The 19,259-nt window shown below is 37.2% G+C and overlaps 1 protein-coding gene across 1 annotated transcript in view; it reads right to left on the bottom strand.

Moving 5' to 3' along the window:
• Positions 1-18,975, bottom strand: part of LOC145693171 (uncharacterized) — a 126,692-nt gene extending 107,717 nt beyond the window's left edge. Inside the window, exon 1 of the mRNA XM_081768936.1 lies at positions 18,624-18,975. Coding sequence (XP_081625062.1) covers positions 18,624-18,704 — 81 coding nt within the window. The 5' untranslated portion in view covers positions 18,705-18,975. The remainder of the gene's footprint in view (positions 1-18,623) is intronic.
• Between the last annotated feature and the right edge of the window lie 284 nt (positions 18,976-19,259).

Genomic DNA, 19,259 nt, shown 5'->3' with positions numbered 1-19,259 from the left:
TAACTAAGAAAAGTTTTGTTGCTTTTTCACCCACCACCTTCGAACATCGATATGTCGCCTAACCTGGAAGATCAAAAATAGTCCCCATCAGCATCGACAGCCTTCTGAAAACGTTCTGGAAGGCCATGTAATCCATCGCGGTAGAACTTGGTGGGCCGTGAAATGAACAAGGTATCAGATGCATTTTGAACTTTTACTAGGGATTTGAACTGGCGTCCACTAAGGTGATTGTCCAAAGAATAGACGGGAGATAATCGGACGGTGCAATACCCGGGGAATATAGTGTTTGCAATATTGTTTCCCATCCAAGGCAGAGAATGGTGTCCTGAGTCATCCTAGCCACGTGGGACTTAGCGTTGTCCCGTAAACGAGCACCCATTTGCAATTCAGAAGTGATGGCTCCAGAGTTTTGAGTTTTTCTTGAGCACAGCTCAACTGCTGACACTACACAGTTGCATTGATACTCTGACCAGTAGCAGTTCCCGATGCACGATGCACCAAACACACAGAAGGACCTTCTTCTGCTGCAGTGCTGGTTTCGGCTGTTTTGAAATCGGTTCATGGAATGCTAACCAATGATGACGGCGCCATGGAGCTTCATATAGGACCCACTTTTTTATCACATGTCAACAACCTATCCAGAAATGGCTCCGAAACATAAATAAACACAGGCGACAGTCGCGTTGCCTTCTGGCCCGGAGTCAAAACATGTGGAACCCATCGAGCCAACTTGTAGTGCTTCCTAAGTTGATGGATGTGCTGCCGAATGGTTTCTCCACTCACACTGAATTGTAGTCCCAGTTCCTCTTTGTACATGTGTTGGTCTTCCGGCACGGGGTTTTCGGGTGTTTCATCATCATCCTTAAACTTGTTAAACCATCGTTGCACTGTCCGCGTCGTCACGACATCCTCACCAAAGGCCTGGCATATCTTCTGTCTCGCTACAGCGGCGTTTGACCTCCATTTGAACTCATTCAGCATACATACTCTTATGACGCCCTGTGGATGTCCCATGTTCCCTCTGTCTTTACGCAAGGTCACGGTGTATCTGAATTGCCACAACCAGGTAGTATGTTGGATATACCCACACCAACAACTGACGTTCGCCTTATCTTCACTCGCATTCGACTCACGGTGTGACGTCCAATTGAACACAGACCTCCACGAAAAGGGACAGAACTTCTTTGGTTACCTTTATAGTTATGCACAAAAGTATAGCGTTTGGTCCTGGGCAGTAGTTCTTGATTAAGCACAATAAAAACTACCTTGAATATAATTTATGGAGAAAATAATAATAATAATAATAATAATAATAATAATAATAATAATAATAATAATAATAATAATAATAATAATAATAATAAGAGGAAGAAGAAGCTAAAATAGTGTTTTTAGTTTTCCAGAAGGAAACCAAAATTTTCTTTTCTTTCATGCCTCAAAAACACTAGCAGTAACACATTTTTTTTTTTTTTTTGGCTTTGTACATTGTGGCTGGCCTCCCCTCAAAAACAACGGCCCCTCCTACACAAACCTGCTTGCTACACCCCTGGCTGTGTATTTTATTTATACCTTCGTAAAGTTCATCTTCGAATGTGAAAAAGAAAGAAAATAAAAGAAAGATTATATGGACGAAAACATCTTTAATATCAAGCAATATTAGGGGTTCTGGTATAAAACAAGTCTATCACACTTATTTTCTGTAAATTGGCCATTTTCAATAGACTTGATGGTGGCCAACATATGCAAGTTTCACAGTGTTATGAAAGAGGAACTACGTAGAAACGAAAGCATTTTAAATGCATTGAACAATTAGCACAGTAACTAGCTGCAACACACCAAAGTCTGAAAATTACTGGGGGGAAAATAGCATAGAAGTTATTATTTATGCTTATTGCGTTCATGAGAACGAAAAGACAATAACTATAACAATTTAAAATTATTGCAAATTGCCAATTGCTCGCTCAGACAGCTTTTGAAGTACAGTTTGTCACTGTTTTTATACAAACTAGATAACTTGATAGAAACTTAAGTATTATTAGTATATTTGAAGTAATTAATATCAAGCAGTGGTGTTGGTACTATATGTTACATGGTTGTGCAACCGGATATTTTTTAACACTAAAGAATTTGTTTAAAATATTAAGATAGTGTTTCAGTGATTTCTTTTAAAAGTCATTTAGAAAACTGAAAGAAAAAGAGAGTTTAAAATGTCTAGTTGCAAGATCGTTGCTACTGTATTTAGTAACATTTAGCATATGGCAGGGAGCTCTTATTTCTTAACATTGGAGAACATTTATACCATCATCGCTGTTCCCGTGTTTGCTAGCAGTTGCAGCCATTTTGGCAATCAGTAAATAGCATCTGCAATAGTTACGAATTCCTCCACTTAGCAACGCTCGATTCAATTGATAAAATAGGTGAATCGCACCAGCTTGGAAGAAGAGAAGATTGATTGACAAGAAAGAAATGCACATCTGGTCGTGGTAGCGTTTCTCTTAGGCATAATTTTGGAAAGTTTTGTCCTTCCGGAGTTGGAAAATCGCTCCCCCGGAGCTGAAAAAAAATGCTATCCCCTCCAGCCCTCTTTAAATTTGGATCCTGCGCTCCATACAAAAGTTTCTGGAAGGAAGCCTGGGTAGTAGTGCAAATATATTAATTTTAGCAGTGGCCTAACTTTAGGGCCAGCAATGCAGGCAGGCTCGCCATGGTTTAATGGTCCGCATACTCCATCTTTTCCTGATTGAGAAACGCCACCTTATATATTACGGTAATTTTATGGTATATCCTAAACATAGATGCCCGCAGCGGAGAGGGAGAAACTTTTATCCTCCTTGGATTTTTGAAAGGGGTTCCGTTTTTCGAAATATAAAGGTAACGAAGAAAGTTTTGTTGCTTTATGTGGAGGTCTGTGTTCAATTGGCTTTCACACCGTGAGTTGAATTCGAATGGAGATAAGGCCAAGATCAGTTGTTGGTGTAGGTATATCCAACATACTACCTGATTGTGGCAGTTCAGTTACACCGTCAACTTGCGTAAGGATATAGTGAGCATGGGACCTCCACAGAGCGTCATAACGGCATGTATGCTGTACGAGTTCAAACTGGAGTCAAACGTCGCTGCAGCGGGGCGATAAATATGCGAAGCCTTTGGTGAGGGTGTCGTGACTACGCGGACATTGCAACGGTGGTTTAAAAAGTTTAAAGACGGTGACGAAACACTCCAAGACGCACTACGTGCCGGAAGAGCAACACATGTACAAAATGAATATCTTCGGGCAGCAATCGAGGCGGACGGTGGCCAGACATGTGAAGAACTGGGACTACAATTCAGTGTGAGTGGAGAAACCATTCGGTAGCACCTCCATCAACTTAGGAAGCACTACAAGTTGGGTCCATGTGTCCGACATGATTTGACTCCGGGTCAGAAGGCAAACACCTGTGTTTCTTTGCTGTCTCGTCTTAGGAAGGAGCCATTTGTGGGCAGGGTGTTGACATGTGATGAGAAGTGGGTCCTGTACGAAGCTCCACGGCGCCGTCATCATTGGTTAGCAATCCATGAACCGATTCCAAAACATCCAAAACCACACTGCACCAGAAGACGGTCCTCCTGTGTGTTTGGTGGTCTGCTCGCGGCATCATGCATCGGGAACTGCTACCATCTGGTCAGAGCATCAATGCAACTGTGTATTGTCAGCAGTTTAAACACGTTCAGGAAAACTCAAAATTCTGGAGCCAGCACTTCTGAATCACAAAGGGATCCTCCTGTTACAGAACAACGCTAAGCCCCATGTGGCTAGGATGGCCCGGGACTTCATACTACGCCTTGAATGGAAAACTCTATTGCATCCACCATACACCCCGGGCATTGCACCATCCGATTATCACCTGTTCCATTCCTTGGACAATCACCTTAGAGGACGCTAGTTCAAAGCCCTAGTAGAAGTGCAAATTGAACTAGATACCTTCTTTGCTTAACGGCCAGCCAAGTTCTATCGCAATGGAATCCATGGCCTTTCAGAACGTTAGCAGAAGGTCGTCGATGTTGATGGGGGATATTTTTGATCTTTCAGGTACGTCTTAGGTGACGTATCGATGTTCGAAGGTAGTGGATGGAAAAGAGACAGAACTATCTTGGTTACCTTTATATATGCCCAAACATTTTAGATTTGCTTACTCACTCACTACAGTATTCAATATATTTACTGTAGTTAACAAACTTACACAATATGCGTCAATAATAATTGTATAACGTGAAGAATATTGTTTGCATTAACGTTGTATGCTTCGCTTGTGTATCGGGTGGGAGAAATCTGTGGGCGTTTCTGGTCTTAAATATTCATTATAGATAAAACAGAGGAGTTATCAAAATCTATAGCCTATATATAAAAATGAAAGTGACTATGTTTGTGACTTTATACCTCTTGAGCCACCCGACTGATTTCGATCAAATTTTCAACATAGATGAGGTTCGAGCCTGGGATAATTTTTATCATTTCGTTTTGACGGTGCAACTTACGGGTGGAGGAGGGGGAGATATTTAAATATGATAGAAAATTACCAATATTAGTGAAGAACCTATAGTTTTCCGGATTGTTGAGATGAACAGTGACACTTCCGAGGCCGATTAAATCCAAATTCAGTCCTGCAACTTGGGGAGAGGAAGGGGAATACAGACATACATATATCAGTGATCGAAAATGACCGATATCAATGTCGAATCCATAGTCTACGAAGTTGCTGAGACACTTCCGATGCAGTTTAAATCAAAATTCAGCCTTTTCTATCCAAAATGAAACTATTCTCCCCGTGCGAAGAACGAGTATTCTGCTAGTATAAAATAATTTCGTATTTTAATTTTGTGCTCACGTCGGTGCAGTTTTAAAGAATGCTCACTGCCTCATAAAACTGTAAAGTATCAGCTCTCTGTCAAGCAAGATATTTTCCTTTCTTTTGCTATTATCATACTACCAGCCAAAAAAATCAAGAGATTCCGACATGGAATATCAGGAGGTATATCTAATGAAAAACTAAAGTATAAATGCAGCCAACGATGCACAAAACTCTAATAGACCTATATCTATAATATTTCTTCCCATTACACGTAGTTAAGTAATTTGAAATTAATCTCTCGTCAATATTTTTGTATTGCTGTATACGAAACTTTTTTGAGATGAAATCTTTCAGTTTTGTATCCCATGGTTATAATGTGTAGGCTACAGAAGATGGTAAGAATGAACGAAATGATGGAATGAAGGAAGTAGGAGGACATAGGGGAACCTCGAGAAAACCCACGTACACGGTGTTTGTCTATCACAAAGCCTACTTGACGCGAGCTGGGATCGAACCAGGGACCTGAAGTAACTTACAATAAAGGAAAGAATTTATGACAATGAAAAAATAAGAATATTATTATGTACAGAAATCTACATATTCTTTTTATGCTTAAACAGTTCCTTATTTCTGTTTCCACTAAATCTCCGATTTTAAATATCGTTACAGTTACGAACTGAAATAAGGAAGGCTCAATAGGCAAACTTACATGTAATATGATGTACAGAATGAATAATAAATCAATTCAAATCACAGAGGGGCATGGTGAGTAAGTGGTAGAGCGCTTAGCTCTGATGCGTAGGGTCCATGGTTCGATCCCGGCCAAGTACGGTAAGTTTGTGGTGGACAACATTGTGTCTGTGGGTTTTCTCCGGTACTCCTATTTCCTTCCACATTCTTATTCTATCAATTATTCAATTATCATTCACTTCCCATAATCAGCGTCTCAATTAGCCTAAAAAAAGCATAACCATGGAATGTTAAACTGAAAGATTTCATTTCAAATCAAATCAAATGAACACTGATAATAGCAGAAATATGTAGTGCTTGTAATTGCGGTTCGTTCTTTTTTCCTACTTCGAAATATATTCCTAATACTTATAAAATAGATATTCCCATATTCAGGGTATTTCCAGCATTAAATTCAGTAATTTTACATTTCACGGTAATTCTTAATGATTGAAAATCGATCAATCATTCCAAATATTAATATTTATTAAATGATGTTTCGAAGGAGAAAAGTCCCACCGCTGGTTTAGTGGCTATTTACAGAAGAATTTACAACTAGAAAATAATGAAGAAAGTGCTTCCATTTTAAATAACGTATGGTATATTTAATTAAATAATTGTGTTTAAGTTGTGCATAAGTACAGTACACAATAAATTATGTCTATACAGTTTATTGTATATACAATTTTCTTTTTTCTCTTCTTTTTCCGTAACCCCATTATTCATGTCTTAAAGTGTATGCTATATATATATATATATATATATATATATATATATATATATATATATATATATATATATATATATATATATATATATATATATATACAGGGGATAGACAAAAAATCTAAAAACATTTCATGCACGTAAGTTGGCCCTCCACTGTTCAATACGTGTTGCGGTTGTCGATCGTTTTTTTTTTTTTTTTTGTTTTTGTTTTCAATGTGTCATATGGACCTTCCTCTTCCGGCAGCAGTAACCAGTTCACCTGTGAGTGTCGTGGTGTGAAAGTGGTGAGGTAAAATGGGCGACCTGACAGACTTCCAAAGAGGCATGATCGTTGGTGCCCGTCTGGTTGGAGCTTCAGTGGCAACAGTGGCGAACATTATGGGGGTATTGAAAGGCACTATGCCAATTTCACGAGGGCATACACAATTCATGGACAAACGACGTCTGCAAAGCACAACTGTAGTCGAAAGACAATCCTGTCAGATAGAGACCGGAGGGCATTAAAACGGATTGTAGCAGCTAAAAAGAAGACCACTGAAATGAAAATTACGTCTGAACTCAATTCCGGCCTACAGAACCCGGTTTCATCGAAAACAGTGCAACGGGAACTTCATAAAATGAAAATTCATGGTACGGCCGCTATCGCCAAACCCCTGTTTACAGCATTAAATGCGAAGAGGCGTATCCAGTGGTGCAAGGACCACAGGCGTGGATTCATGAGCAGTGGAAACGCGTAATGTGGTCCGATGAATCGACCTTCACCTTTTTCCAACAACCGGTCGTGTTTACGCATGGAGAACACCGTCGCAGGCCTATGATACAGACTGCCTGCTCCCAAGTGTAAAGCATGGGGGTGGTTCTGTTACAGTTTGGGCAGTGATATCGTAGTTTTCTGCAGGTCCCATCATAGCCCTGCATGGAATGATGAATGCTAAGGCATATGAGGCTATTTTGGGGGACCAGGTTCTACCCATGGCCCAAATATTGTTCCCTGATGGTGATGGCATCTACCAAGATGATTTGACACCCTGTCACGATGCAATCATGGTTTGAGGAGCATGACCAGCAGCTATCACACCTCCTCTGGGTCCCACAATCACCAGATCTGAATATCATTGAGCCATTGTCGTCTGAATTAGAAAGGCATGTTCGGCCTCATTACCCTCCACCAGCATCCTTTAAGAAACTCGAGCATGTTTTGGAGGAACAATGGTACAAAATTCCGCACACCACGATTCAGGAGCTGTATACGTCCATTCCACGTCGGATTCAAACTATTTTGGACGCAAAAGGAGGCCCCACACCATACTAGGCATGATTTTTACACTTTTGCAAACGTTTTAGATATTTTGTCCAACCCCTATATATATATATATATATATATATATATATATATATATATATATATATATATATATATTCTATGTATTTATGTCTTGTTCAATAACATCGGTATAGAGGTTTTGTATATAAATACAGGGTTTTCATAAAGTCTGGACGGATTTAATTTGCTTATAATTTTCATAAAAATGCTCATAATGAAATCAAATAAAGTGCAAACGGTAGCGGAAGGATTAAATTTTTACCTGTAATCTGCACCAGCTCAGTTCATTCACCGCCACACCTCCAACTGGGCGCCATTTACGTCCACACATTCGCGTAGGCGGCCGAATGTCACCCGACCTTACCCCCTGCGACTTCTGGCTTTGGGGTCATGTGAAAACGGAAGTTTATGCAAAGAAGCCAAGTGGTTTGGAGAACTTAAAGGACAAAATCAGGGCGTCTGTGGCTGGCATTTCGGATCAAACACTTCGGAACACTGTGTGTGGATTCCAGCGCCGCCTACGCGAATGTGTGGACGTAAATGGCGCCCAGTTTAGGGTGGCCAGACATACTCTTTTTAAAGGAGCAGTTCGAGTTAGAAACAAGTTTGGTGCAATAGAAAAAGAAACAAAAAATAAGAGACCCGTATTTTTTCATATCTTGATAGGCCGTCTCGTTCAGCTTCTACAGGCATTTGTTTTTGATGAATCGTAAATGGTGACGTCATGGGTGGGTAAATGTGAGTCAGCAACCACTCCCTTGTACGCAGCTGATAAACCTTTAATAGTGCAATGGATTTAATAGATTGTGTTTTGGATTTGTTAGCAGTCTTGCTCTGTGTTGAATTCTTGAGGGAAGTTTCTGTTAGTTGTTTTTCCTATAGCATTAGTATAAAAAAGAGTAGAGAGAGAGCAGTAATTACGTTTGTTGTGCGAAACAGTGTTTCTTCCAGACATGTTTTTAGTGTGGCACTGTCTCCCAGAGCTCTGAGAGATTCCCCCGGAGGAGACCAAAATAATACGTCTATAATGTAATAAATATAATAGTACTGTGTAAAAATAATGTGCCTCTCCGAATACTAAGTGTCCTCCCCCCGGATTTTTTTCTGAAAGAAACACTAGTGTGAAGTAGAAAACACGTGTTAGTACAGTGCGTGCTGTGTCTGTGAAGTGAAGTAGAAATGCCTAACACCTACTGTGTTTTCGGTTGTAATTTTTGTGCAATTGAAGCTGAGGACGTAAAGTATCTTTTCTTACGTTTCTAAGTCGTGAGAAATCACCAGATCGATATAAATTATGGCCCAAGAAAATCAATGGGAAAAAAATGTACCAAATAAAATAACTCGTGTTCCAAACATCTTGAAGAGCCTGCCTTCGAGAAGTAAAGTTTACTGAAAGAAAAGTTAATGCCAGTGGCGGATCTAGGCTGGGGCCGGGGACCTAGGCCCCCCAGTTTTTGAGTGACAAAATTGATTTAAGCTATTATTTAGATATTTTTGAAAGTTTTTAGTAAACATGATATACATATCATAGTCTGGGTTCTGACTCCTTCCCCCCTCCCCCTGAGTTTTTACCGTGTAGATCCACTTCTGGCTAATGCCAGGAGAATTATTTACACGAAAACTGAGAAAGACTGCTGTTCCAAGTATATTATTGAAAGGTTTAAAATCCGAGCCATTGAACAAGCACCGATCTATGTCCAGTTACCAACGTACAAATATCGTACAAGACGCAATTGATGGTTGTAGTCAAGACGAGGCATTAGAGGGTAATAGAGACGATGTCACTCATGATTCTGAAGATACTGCTTTAGAAATAAACTATACAATGTGAATTAGGGAGTGAAATATACCGGCTTGTAGAAGGAATTAGTGACGATGACTGTTCCTCAAGACATTGATCCATCGTTTAATTTCTCTGTATCATGTGACAATGATGATGAAACGGGTGATGAGAGTTGTTCCGCGGACAGCTATGAGAATAAAAGAAATTTAACCGGTGAAGTGTTTTTCGTATTCTGGCAAACTTTGCAGATGTTATTTCATTTTTGCCTCATATGTTACGCTCCTGTACATACCTTGAAGCACAAAATTATAGGGTCAGCGTTAAAAATTGCAACAAAACGTGAAAATGAACATACTTATGTTTGGGAATCGGAAGAATGATTAAAGAAAAGGTACTTAGGTGTTGCAGCAATCTCGTCCGCCATCTATTTACATATTGGTTTCGATTTTTTTTTTTTTTTTTTTTTTTTTTTTTGAAACGCTGAACTCATGCTTTATAGGATACGTTTTATGATATTATAAAAACGTTTGTACAGCCCACCATCAGATATCATTTTCTACATGCAGATGATATTATTGTAAGTCTTTGCAATCAGTTCTGGAAAAGGAAACCGCACTTAGAACATGCCACCGCACCTTTCACGAACGAAATGCTTGGCACTGTGTAGTATGTAAGCATGCTCTCGCTCTTTGCCCACCTATGACGTCATCACAAAATCTTTCTTCCTCTGTTACTCGCTAACGACTGAACATATCGCGATCAAACAAACACCATTCCTTTTAGAATTTTCAACTCTACAAATGGAAATAAATTGCAAAAAATGCACTTCTAAGTCGAACTGCTCCTTTAAGAGTATTATACTCTTTTTGAGGTTCATATACTCTATACTCTTTTTTTCCTCCCAAAAATATCGAATTATACTCTTTTGTGGTATTTTCAATTTCATTTAACGTTTAATGCATTTTCAAATTGAAACTCGCATTTTTTTCCTGTAAAAACTTGGACGTTGACAACGCTACGTTTCTCGTCCTCGTTGCATTGTAGGGTTGCCAGATTTTCTTTTTGCAAAAGAAAAAATAATATAACTAAACTGTTTTTATTAGTTAGTACTAAAACTATAGTAAAGACGGCAAAATTAGTGATAGATTTATCCAAACTTTCAACGTTTTAATTATTAAATTGTTAATTAAATTGATTATCTGGAATGATTTATATTTTCTGAATTTATATCTGGTATTTCTACAGTTCATGGAACGGGGTTTTGTTTTCCCTTCAAAATGAGTCAGTTTCTATTAGTGGGAATTATGCAGTGATTATTATTCTAATTAACGTGCGTACGTACACTCAATCAATTATATTATTCGAGGATTGGAAGGATTTATTTTATTAACAATGTCGCGAGGAAAGTGTCAGTATAATCAAGCGTTTGAAATAAGCTATCCTTGCATTAAAAGGGCCCGCAGTAACGATATTTACAAAGCGTAGTGCACGGTATGTAAGAAGGAGTTCTCTATAAAAACTAAAGGGAAATATGATATAGAACAACATATAAAATCTAAGTCGCACACTGAATGTCCAAGCAACTTCCGAAGCAGGCAAGTTTTTTCACCACAGAATCTTCAGAAGAGCTACATTTAATTCGACTAGAACTTGTGTGGTCATACCATAATGTTAAACATAACCACTCTTTTAGAAGCATGAACTGCACTAGCAAACTTTGGAAATCAACAGTGAATAAAAAATTTGCATGTGCAAGAACGAAAACGGAGGCTTTGTTAACAAATGTGGTGGAGTGTGGTCAGAAAATATTTTAAGTAATAGTCTTAAAAAAGCTCCTTTCATCGTTGTTGCTTGTGATGCTTCCGATCGTAAAGCAACCAAACTCATGCCTGTTTTAGTGCGATTCTGTGAAGTAGATACTGATATTAATGTAAAAACATGTCTTCTAAAAATTCATAGCATATCAAATGAAACCTCGGAAACTATGTCGAACGTATTAATGGGTACATTACGTGAGTTTTGTTTGGAAAATAAGGTCATCGGATTTGTAGCTGATATACCAGTAAATTTTGGAAGCATAAAAATAAGCCAACAGGAAACGTGCATAGCGAACTAGAGTGCAGGTTGAAGAAAAATGTTTTGCCTATCGGGTGTGGGGCTCATATCCTTCACAATGGAATTTCTGTGGCGTGTTCGAGACTAATACCGATCGATATTGAGAAGTTGGTTTTTAAAATATACAACCATTTCAGTATTTTTACTGTAAGGACAGAAAATTTGAAAAACTTTTGTGACTTAATTGGCTGTCATTATGAGGGTCTTTTGTATCACTCAAAGACGAGATTCTTGTCTCTGCTTCCGTGTGTAGTAAAAATTATACATCAGTATGGACCACTTAAGGGGTACTTTTTGAGTGACGAAAATGCTTCAATAGTTATAGTCAATTTCTTTCGAGACGAAACAAGTGAGTTGTGACTGTATTTTCTGCATGCTCAGCTAATCTTGTTCACTGAAACAATTACAAAAATTGAGAGGGAGGATATAACAGCGACTGAAGTTTCTGTTGAATATTTTGAACTTCTGAGGAAATACAAAGATAGAATTGAACAAAACTTTTTTCCGTTTTCTGCTAGAAATTTACTTACGAAACTTATAAAAGAAAGGAACATGAAAGAGGAATATGCCTACTCAGTGTCAAGAAGGTTTTACTTTGAAGTGGTGATATACTTAGAGATGTGGTCACGTTTTTTCGGAGAAGTAAACAAGATGAAACATTTACTACTTGACACATCAGTTACCTTATGAAGAAATTCAGGTCTCGTTTGTATATTTCTATGAGCAGGTAAAACATGTAGACAGTTCGTTGGAATTCAGTGATAATGATATTTTTGACACTTACTGTGCAATATCCAGATGTATTAAAGAACACCTTGAACAATGGGGAGAGAAAAGAGAGACAATGATGGGCAAATGGAAAATAGTGTACAAAGATTTAGTGTGGGCTGAGTCAAATTTAAAAGTGATTGTGCCACTCGTGCAATTCTTGTTTACTTTACCGGGCACTATGTTGATTGGAGAGGCTCTTCAGTGCTATTAACACTTACTGGAGCGAGGAAAAAAGTCAAATCACAGTGTCGACACTGGAACAAGTGATGAAAATGAAGTTTAATGTAATGACCTATGAAGAGTTCAGACTGGCAATAAAGGATGACATTAACTTACTCAAGAAAGCAAGATCGTCACAGAAGTATGAATGATAGTGAGTAAAACTGTTTTAAGTATTTAACTCATTTGCATGCGCATTGGATAAAATACTGTAATTCATCTTGTGTACACTATATATATATATATATATATATATATATATATATATATATATATATATATATATATATATATATATATATAATGACTATATACTTACTGTCAATTCTTTTTTTTGGGGGGGGGGGATATACTCTTTTGGATTTAAAAAAATCTGTTCACCCTAGCCCAGTTGGAGGTGTCTTGATTCGTCCGAATCCCTAGTTATTACACTTTCATTGAAATGCGAATGTAAGAAGGAAAGGATTCAAATATTTTCCATAAATCTATTATATATCCCTGTGTGAATTAGAGACATTTCCACTAGTAATAAATATGGCTTAAATGCTGTTATATCACATCCTTCGTGAGACTCTTATGATGCGAAAGGATTCTGATAACTTTTAGACGAAACTCAAAAAAATCATGGAATAAATTTTGTACATAAATTTACAAAACGAGACACGAAAGAATTCTTCAAAAATTAAGACGAGACGAGAAGTCCTTGCTTCTCATCTTCTGAACAACACTACCTCGGAAAAGTTATCAAAATGAATTTACAAAACTCGTGGCAAGCAAAAGCAAAAATTTAAGAAAAGTTATTAAATAAAACAAGTATTACATCATTATTTTTGATTGTACACGAGGTAATATGTAGAGCAGCTTTCTGTAATATTGCGATTTGTAAACATTGCATTTGTAAACATTGCATTTGTAAACATTGCATCTGTAATATTGCATTTGTTCTGTTACATCTACTAAAATATTGTGCCATGCAACCGGGGAGGACCCCGCAAGGCTCCGTTATCCTAGACCCCGCAAATGCTAAGAAATCCTCTGTTGGCAGTGAGACGTCCAATTCATTTCTGCTTAGAAGAGGCCATGTAACAGTACGGGCAAGGAAACAGACTCCAATTTTAAAGTGACCATGAGAAAAAATCACCTACAATGTTATGATTGTCTCAACTATCGCCGGAAATGGTTCCAAATGTAAACATTTTAAACAATATACAACCTGTCTCTCAATTTTTTAACGCTTGCTCACCAAAATAACTTGTATTTATGTATTGTGCTACTTATTATTCGAAGGCAGGTTCTAGCTAATATAACTGGCATAGCTAGCGGGTCTCCAATTTCTTCTTCGTGTAGTTTAGAGCATGTGAAATATCTTGTTTCACCCAAAAATATTATGAAGATTCGTATGAGCTACTTAATACCCGGTCCCTCTGAAATTTCAGAACATTCATCTCTTAATGGTATTTCTAAAGATCTAAAGTCAGCTTCAAGAATTTAGTATAACGCGAAGTACGTAGGTCCCAAGCATAGTTGTGATTGGTTGTTTATTTAGAGTTTTACGTTCTTTTAGCATCGAGGCTTCATAAAACATGGTCCTACAGCTTAGCTTAGCATGGGATCAGAATCACATCACATCACAACGGGAAGCAAACCCGCTTCTCCTGCACCAATTGCGTGTATGCTAACGACATAGCCACGAGGGACCTCTACACCAGTGGCGGGTATTGTAAGTGTTGCAGAGTTGTGCAACGACCAAAGTATTTCAAGAAAAAAATATTATTAGCAGTAGTAGTAAAGAACAGGAGAAAATTACTTTCTAATACTCCCATATACTTTAAATAACATATTTTTTGGCTTCTATAACTATAAAATCCACTAATCCGTTCTGAAAAGCGAAAAACAATCCGTTAGAGAGTCTCAAATTTATATTGCGTTGCAGTGAGCATACAACGACCAGATTTCTACAGCGTGGAAATTGCAGCAAATGTTAAGTCTCCTTTTTCCTATCTCAGAAGTTAAAGGCTCTGGTTGTTGCAGTGCTTCTGCAACAACGCGGCACGGTTTCAAGTGAACGAGAAGGATTTTCGCGCTAAATGAGATTTGTGAATTTTATTTCACTACCAATTACAAATGAAATTTATTTTTATGCATTCATATTTTTAAATTACGGTACTAATACTGAAGGAAACCAATATAATGAGAATTTAAAAAAAAAGTGATCGCAAAACTACATAATACGAAAGAAAACACGTAATAAACCAGAAATCAGATGAAAGTAAACACAAATTTACGAGTTAATTCTTAGCTTATATAGATAATGAAGGCTTCTTGTACAGTAATTTGTGAACCAAATATTAATAAGTAAATATATAGAAACCCCTTCTGTGAATAGTATTTTAGAATATACATATTTATTTTATAAAAACAAATGTATTTTATACTTTTGAAAATTTCCACATAAAACTATATGATGGGAAACGCCACATTGAATTTGGGACTAGTTAACAATGCTCAGGGGCGCAGCCACGAGGGGGTCCAGCGGATCTGGACCTCCCAAAAATTTCGAAACTCAACTAACATTTGTAGATTTTCTTGACGAACTATACTTGTTTAACAGAGAAATGATTAATGTAGGCTAAATATTTTATTTTAGGTTCATCATGTACTCTTTCTTATCTTATAAAAATAATCGTTCTATGATTTTTTTCTAAAAATATAGGTGACAGTGATTAATTACTTATTGCTTCTTCGGGTGCAGAATAAGACAGGTTCGATATTACATAGACGTATTGGACCCCCTCAAATACTTTGAACCCCTCCCAGCAAACATATCTGCGTGTAGAATAGGCAATGCTGTTAGTTTTGACGATCTTTGACTTTTAGCTTCTGTTAAATGCTGATCCTACTCCTAAAGGGTTTCGAAGTTTGCTTTACAGAATGTGTCACATTGATAGCCATTGTTTTCTTTCGCGTGGAAGTATATTGTGTTCATCATACACTATTTACAACCAAAACGGATGATTTAGAATGTAGTTTTCCTTTTACACGCGTGTGTGGATTGGTGTATATGTGACATTCGTGATTCATATAGATACCTCTTTTGTATCAGCTGTTTTTTAAAATCAGTTTTGGTTTTTAGTTATTAGATTTACTTGAGTTGGGTGTGTGCTCTAATTCTGTAAATAACCTACAAATTTTGAATGAATTCTATACCTTGACTTCTGTAAATAACTTTTTTTTTTTTTTTTTTTTTTTTTTGAGCAATTTGCTCAGTTCTCCGCTGAGGAAAAAACTTGCAATTAAGGCTTAGACAAACCAAACAAAGAGCAATTCAGAAGAGTGTTCGAAAAAAATCCGGTTTAAATTTAGAGGGCATCTTAAGGCAGCAATGTTGTTTGTCTTAGATACATTTCCACAGTTTGTTTTAAATTTTCCTAGATAAACTGTGAATAAAGTGTATTCAATTTACATTTTTTATAACACTAATCTCTGTCACGAACTGTCTTCAGTCTACGCTGCAGAGGAATTTGGACCACTGTCAGGGACTGGGTTTGCTAGAATGAACTGTCCGCAATAATCTGGAAAAATTATTTAGTGGATCTACAAAGCTTTTGAAATTAATACTAACTTTAGCTATGACGTCAGCAAAAGGAGACAGGCGTTTTTCCACATCGAAAAATTTGACACTTTCAAGAAATTGAATCTTCCAAGAAAGGTTATCACCATTGGTTATGCTTTCCATCGAGAAAGATCTGATAATGGGAATAGCAGAGTTCAACCAGCATGTATTAGATAAATTTACTCCAATCAAAGAGAGGAGAATAAATTTACTAATTAAATAAGGTAACTAATCGGATAAAATGTTCTGCATTATTTTTATTTAAAAAATATAATCTTATTTAATTTCACATGTCGATAGTATTTGTATCTAAAGTTATGCTGATTAGTCAATGAGTCCAGTTTAAATCTTCTGTCTCCGATCATCGTACTGCAACACCGGAAACCACAATCCACCGGCCGCTCAACCTTTTACGCATTGTATATACCTACATTTATGACTCATGATATACTATCTCAGGATGCACCAGTGAACAACGACCCATAGGTTGAGGATAACAAATCTAAATGATTAAGCGGACGATCGCAAGACACATCTGTCGCAGATTCGAATCCCATTGAGGGTGTGTTTCTCATATTCGTTGCATTGTAGTTGATCATTTTACATCATTTCCTTCTGTCTAGAGACGAGAAACTATTTATGCATATTTCTGGCCATCACGACATCTATGATCTTAAGCCTGTCACGTATCACGGGAAGGGGTGAATGAAGGAAGTAGCATGGAATATGTGTTAGGTACCATACCTGCATTTGCCTGATGTGAATAAGAGAAACCCAGGAAAAAATCTCACTTAGAATGGCTAGCTTAAAGACGTTCTTACACATTTTCAACAGAGTGCAATCACCGGGAATCAAACCTAGGACCTAAATAAATAAAAACGAGAAGTGTTGATATATTTCATATCGATGTAGTTGTCTAAAACTGGACTTCTTAAGCTTGATTTGAGTGGCATGGTTGATGAAGATAAAAACAAAAAAATAATGTATGAGGATGGATTTGTGCGGAACCCTCTACAAAGAAATAAAAAGGATACAGATGCAGTGCTTTACTCACTCTCGTCGATTTCAGAGGGGATTTTAAGCTGTAGGAAGGGACAGGGCTGGATTAACTCATCTGGAGGCTTGTGGCTAGAATAAAATGTGTGGTCCCTGCTGATTTTACCTAATAAAATGAAATGAAATCTTTGAGTTTTACATCCCATGCTTATGCCGGTTAGGCTAAAGGAGACGGTGATGATCAGTAATGAATGAAAATGGTGGAATGAAGAAAGTGGGAAGAAACTGGAGAACTCCAAGGAAACCCACGCACACGGTGTTTGTCCACCTCAAAGTTCACTTGGCGGGGGCTGGGATCGAACCCGGGATCCCAAGCACCAGAGGCGAGCGCTCTACCACTGAGTTTACCTAATACATTTCTATGGAAGTACAGTAAAAAAGTTAAGGGAATATGTTTCATATTTTTGGTTATATTTTATTTTATAATATATCTTCATGATTCTTTTAGATACACAGTTGAGATTTTAATCAGAGTAGAGGCCCCTGCCCATCTGGAGTTCCGGGGCTATAACCCCCCTAAGTCCCTCCCCCCCTGGGGAGGGACTGTATTTATTACCTACATGCTACAGTTATATCTTCAAAATTGGAAGGGAATTACCCCCTAAAATGTCTGGATAAAACATTGTGAAGCACATGAAATATGTGACAAAGAAAATCATTTGATAAATCTTTGTTTCGGTTATATTACAAAGTCAAGAATGCAGTTAGGGCATAATTTCTTGATTTACGGAGAGAACAATGTCAGCAGATTCAGAAATGTTTTACGTGTACTCTGACATAAAATAATTTATAATGAATCCGAAAATCTTCATGTTAAGAAAACACCAAAGTACATATTTTTCCTACATGTATCTCATTGATCTAGCAGTATCTTTATCACTCTTAATCAACATGGTAATTTCACTAACGTTAGCTATCAAGAGTAGAAGAATAGATTAATAATTAATTAATTAATGATTTTGTTTAGTTATAAGTCCAACTTTTATAGCTTATTGACTAATGTAAACTCTTTCATCAGGAAGGATATTATTATTATTATTATTATTATTATTATTATTATTAATAATAATAATAATAATAATAATAATAATAATAATAATAATAATAATAATAATAATAATAATACACAATCTGATAGATAACAATCTGAAATACTATCAAATCTACTGGAGAAGGAAAGTTTCTAATATAGACCTACAAAAAGATAAATTTGGAAAATAGTAAGTTACTAATTAAACCTTTTCTTCATAACATCATCGAAGTACTTTATTCGTCATCAAATCTATTCCAGAACCAATTGGGAGGGTGTTAAATGTAATGTTAAAAAAGAAGTTTCTTCTCGTATGGCTAAAATTTTATTTTTAGCCGCGCTGAGTTTTATGTTCAAGAGGAAACAAGGTTTCAAACTGAAGGACAAAGAGATTATTTGAAGAAGAAAATATCACTTATTCTTACCTTAATTTCATCTTCAGCTGACTCTTTCTTTATCTCTATTTGAATATCGTTCGAGGTAGGAGGTGGAGTGTGTGTCCCCATATTTCATTTCGAACATTAACAAATTCATTTACTGAAAGCAACACTCAGCACAAACATCAGAAAATTAAACTGATCACTGTGGGCAGTACAATATAATACTCGTATGATGGAATATACGTAGAATGATGTTATTCTGAAATAAAAGTTTTATTTTTCCTTTTCTGTTTTGCAGTGATTGCCACGCACAACGGAGAATCGAGGTTGTCGGCGATCGCGAAAGGCTGATCCTTTCCGACTGACGGTGTGATTCCTCCCTGCCTCCGGAGCCCGACACCAGAAGCTCTTTTCTTTGTAGATGTGTTCAGCACGCAGGACTCTTTGGGATCTTCAGTGTTGCCATCTTGTCATTTATCATTCATGTCACACACAGCTGACCGTTTAGGAGCTGGGAATACCAAGCAAGCGTGAATTCGTTATTCTAAGCTTTTCTGACAAAGTGGATAAGTGTTACATTAGACACGTCATTTTTCTTCTCTTTTTACTTGATCGTGAGCTGAGAATCTCACATTAAATTCTTCTTTAATGTTTACCAGTAGGTCTATATTAGTAAAATGC

This window comes from Thermobia domestica, chromosome 1, assembly GCF_964235325.1.
Source record: "Thermobia domestica chromosome 1, izTheDome1.hap1.1, whole genome shotgun sequence".
Lineage (NCBI taxonomy): Eukaryota > Metazoa > Arthropoda > Insecta > Zygentoma > Lepismatidae > Thermobia > Thermobia domestica.
This window is presented reverse-complemented; position numbering and strand designations above follow the sequence as displayed.